We start from the raw sequence: 4,787 nt of genomic DNA on the forward strand, positions 1-4,787 counted from the left end.
TCAATGAAAAGAGCACCAAACCATTTTTTTTAAAAGGGGGAAATCCTTACTTGGAGCTATTCTGCAATTGTTTGAGAACCTATAGATATGTATAGAGCAATTCATTGTCACTATAGAAAAAAGGCCCAAGCAAGATGTTTTCAATCGCCTTTTACATGGGGAAAGACAGGTTAATCAAGGGTTTCGTCTCGAAAACAACCAAGTGTTGTATGTTTGTACTGAATCCAAACATATGCATTTTCCTAACCCAATTCAAAAGAGTGTTCTTTCTCTTTTTGCTCACTCATCTGGGTAAGTGAATTTTCACCGGCGATCAAAAAGCTACTGAACAACAAAGGAAGCCGCCCGCTTTTTTTCTCGTCTGGAGTTGTGGCACATTAACGAATTTCAAACAGTCTGACAAGGGGTGACTGAATTGTGAAGTCGAAGAAGACAAGAGTTTTTCTTCAGTTCTCTCTTTTCCCCCGCCCCCCACCCCTTTCCCCCCTCCTCTTTCCATATTATATAAAAAAAGAGAGGAGAGAAAAAGAAAGAAAATCTGGACCCTACAATAATTTATCAGGAGCGACTGTCATGCGCGCACAATACCTGGGATTGATGAGGCGAACGGGCCAATTAGACGGCGGGACGAACTCCGCGGGCCGTTGATTGGCGGCAGGGCGCAACGGGGCAGCGAGGGGCTGACCAATGGGCATAGAAGTCTAGCGCCACGTGACTCCTCCCCCACCTCCCATTCATCAAGGGGATGGTGTTGTCTTTTCAATTCATTTATCTGCAGGAATGATTGCCGCTATCATTCTCGAGCTCACCGCCCGGCTGATGAGGTGAAAGTTTCTCCCCAGGAAGATAAACCGCAAAAGACAATATTGCATGATTTGCGTTTGCAGAGAGGGAAATATCTCCAGCAAATTCCCACACGCTGAAGAGAGAGAAAAGGGAGAAAGAAAAATAAGGAGTTTTTGCAAGTCCTCCAAACAGACTCAGAGACTATTTTATATTAAGCAAGTTTCGTTGTGAATTGCCTGTAGTTTTTAAAAAATTTTATATCAATATTCCTTCTCTACCCCCATCGCCAGACGATGCTTCTGGACGCTGGACCTCAATATCCTACTCTAGGAGTGGCTACCTTCGGATCATCCCGACATCACTCAACAGGCGATGTCAACGATCGAGAAGTGGGGCTGGGGATAAATCCTTTTGCTGACGGGATGGGTGCTTTTAAAATCAGCCCCAGCACTCACGATCTCGCATCGGGTCAAACTGCCTTCACGTCGCAGGCTCCAGGCTACGCCGCAGCTCTAGGTCACCATCCCAGCCATGTGAGTTCGTACAGCAGCGCAGCGTTCAACTCGACTCGGGACTTTCTGTTTCGCAATCGGGGCTTTGGGGAAGCGGCGGCAGCCAGCGCCGGGCACAGCCTGTTCGCTTCGGCGGCGGCTGCGGGCAGTTTTGCGGGACCCCATGGACATACTGACGCTGCGGGCCACCTACTCTTCCCGGGTCTTCACGAGCAGGCGACGACACACGCTTCTCCCAATGCACATGTAATGAACGGCCAAATGCGTTTAGGCTTTTCTGGGGACATGTATGGCAGAGCAGACCAATACAGCCAGGTCACTAGTCCCAGATCGGACCACTACGCTTCGACCCAGCTACACAGCTATGGCCCCATGAACATGAACATGGCGGCCCACCATGGGGCCGGGGCCTTCTTTCGTTATATGAGGCAGCCCATTAAGCAAGAACTCATATGTAAATGGGTAGAGCCCGAACAGTTGACGAATCCTAAAAAATCCTGCAACAAAACTTTTAGCACGATGCACGAACTGGTTACTCACGTAACAGTGGAACACGTTGGGGGACCAGAGCAGTCGAATCATATCTGTTTCTGGGAAGAGTGTCCAAGAGAGGGAAAGCCTTTCAAAGCTAAATATAAACTTGTAAATCATATCAGAGTCCACACTGGTGAGAAACCATTTCCCTGTCCATTTCCTGGCTGTGGTAAAGTCTTTGCCAGATCAGAAAATCTCAAGATCCACAAAAGAACTCACACAGGTATGGTGAATGTATTTAAAAGAGTAAAGGAGAGAATGAAATACTACGAAACATTTATAGCCGTTTCAATCTTACTTTCATTTTTAAATAAATGAGACACTCCAAGTATTTATTTAGTATACTTGTGGTAGGTGCGTGTGCAGATAAATATTTATATCAGAATAAAATTAGCATGTTTTAGTATTTTGATTTCCCTTAACTCTCTGTGCTCTGTATTATGTTGACGTGGGCGCTGTTCTTTTAAATATGTAGGAATATATTCCATTCTGTGCGGTTCTGCAACCATATTAAATGCTATACTTAATTATTCCAAAATTAATGGAAAAATAATTAAGCAGCAAATATATTGCAATGAGTTTATTTATAACTAAATTATGACGAAGCTTAATTTTATCTAAAGAGGAAAAATACCCATTGTTGCCTTTTTGCTTAGTTTCGTTAGAAATTCACAGCCAACAATTGGAGCATATATTTGAGTTCCTTGCTTCCTCTTCTATGCCTTTTTCTATGTTTACATAGTTATATCTATATATATATATATATATATATGTAACTGCGCATATATATATAACCGCGAGATTAACTTTTGTATAAGCACACGTTGTATATATTTAAATGTGTGTGCGCGTATTTATATATTTGTGTGGTGTGAATATATATGTATGAAATGCGTGTATAATACATGTAAACCTTAACACATACGTTTTGGGCTCTCCAGAGCTTGCAATCTTGTTAAAACTTGGTTCACAAGATCCGTTTGGGGAGAAAATAGCACTCGACAACAATGTCGATGTTAATGACACATAATGGTTAGGTAGTTATAAAGATTTTGCAAAGTCGAGATTTAACACTTTCTCGGCTATAAAACCTCCAGGGGCACTTAGCAACAATTCACTTCACTGCATGAGATGTCCACTAACTCTTACTTTAAATAAACAGAATTGGAAACGGTTTAATTAAAGCGAAAATGTAAATAGAATTAGCAAACAATCATTTCCGTTGTCTTTTTAAACGCTCTTTCAGCGTTTGCGTTACAAGATAGGTTAGTCTATCATATAAGCAATGCTTGTATCAGTGAGGGGCAATATTATAAATAAGAAACAGAAACCTAAAACTGTTCTGATACATATTTTCAACTTTATTCAATGTACAACTTGTACAATTTTAAAAGGACAATAAACATCGTATATTCATCTGAGGCCGCTACGGCAGCTGCAACATCGTTTAACCAGTCATTGTCGATATCATAAATTAAGCAAAGAATCAACATTTATTAATTAGTCTTATTCATTCTTCATAAAATTCTGAGCTGTGTGCATTGCATATATATATTTTGAAAAAAGATCATCTACGGTTTGCGTGGCATGTTGGTAGATTGGTGAGGAAGGGTAATCCAAAATAAGTATTTGCTTTCATGATGGCTGCTTTTCTTAGATTTTTTTTTGAAGATCGTAAATCAGGGTTATAGTAATGTGTATATCTATTGATGTAACTAAATCATGAATTTGAAAAGAGCTAAAATTGTATTAATAAAAATTATCATCGTTGTTAGGCGAGAAACCATTCAAGTGTGAGTTCGAAGGGTGCGACAGGCGTTTTGCTAACAGCAGCGATCGCAAAAAGCACATGCACGTGCACACCTCTGACAAGCCGTACCTCTGCAAAATGTGTGACAAGTCCTACACTCATCCCAGCTCTCTCCGAAAACACATGAAGGTAAATAAAAAAAACGCAATTGGGATTGCGAAATATTTATAGTTGCATTAAATAAATACAATGTGTTTTGATAGGGTATAAGGAAATTGAATGGTCATCTTGAATAGCTGACAGCTCAACGTTGTGCACATTAAATTAAAGAGCTAGTGCCCCTTTTATAGCTTTGTATGGTCAATATATTTTATTCTATCATAGGTCAAATCTAAACATCATTCACAGTTATGAAAGCTTTCATCTCCATGAAAAATTATATCGGGCAATTTTTGCTACTTTGTTTACATAGCAACTTTTAAATATTACAACAGATTTTTAAAAGGGAGATTGAATTTTTGAAGTGCCTTATTATGTTAAGCTCTATACCGTGTAGATATATATTTTACAAATTTATTACAAAGCTTTAAACAAACGCTATAGTTGTCTGAGCCTTATATGGTGGATGGTTTTTGTAGGTCCACGAAGCATCCTCTCAAGGGTCACAGCCTTCTCCTGCGGCAAGTTCTGGCTACGAATCCTCAACACCCCCCACCATCGTGTCGCCCTCCACAGAAAACCAGACCAACAGTTCAATGTCCCCAACATCTTCTGCAGTCCACCACACATCCAACCACAGCACGCTTTCATCGAACTTTAACGAATGGTACGTTTAAGTAAACATGCATCAAAAAATACAAAAACATACAAAAAACTTTTCAAAAAGACTCCAAAGTTACGATCGCGAGGAATCAAAGACAAAAAAAGCTGCCAATAGACGCCGAAAGGAATAAAAAAAGGAAGAAACCAAAACCTTTGAAAGATTGCATAGTAGCGAATTTTAAATTGCATGTAGGACGATGCTATTACACTAGCCATTGCCTAGTGCTACGTTTAAAGAAAGAACTGATAAAGCTCTGAAATTGCATGTGTTCTATGGCAGCGGCCTTTTCTCTTTCCTTTTTGTAAATATAGAATTACTAGTTTAAGAGTCTAATGTTTGAATCCTGTACATAGGCATATCACAGGGGATTTGTCAACGTGGT

At 40.1% G+C, this 4,787-nt stretch overlaps 1 protein-coding gene across 1 annotated transcript; it reads left to right on the forward strand.

Annotated features, from left to right (window-relative positions):
* The first annotated feature begins 1,079 nt into the window (after positions 1 to 1,079).
* LOC137374938 (zinc finger protein ZIC 1) lies at positions 1,080 to 4,418 on the forward strand. The gene is made up of 3 exons (XM_068041553.1): positions 1,080 to 2,055; positions 3,608 to 3,771; positions 4,221 to 4,418. The coding sequence occupies exons 1-3, from the start codon at positions 1,080 to 1,082 to the stop codon at positions 4,416 to 4,418; spliced, it is 1,338 nt and encodes a 445-aa protein (XP_067897654.1).
* Positions 4,419 to 4,787: the final 369 nt, after the last annotated feature.

This window comes from Heterodontus francisci, chromosome 11, assembly GCF_036365525.1.
Source record: "Heterodontus francisci isolate sHetFra1 chromosome 11, sHetFra1.hap1, whole genome shotgun sequence".
Taxonomy (NCBI): Eukaryota; Metazoa; Chordata; class Chondrichthyes; order Heterodontiformes; family Heterodontidae; genus Heterodontus; species Heterodontus francisci.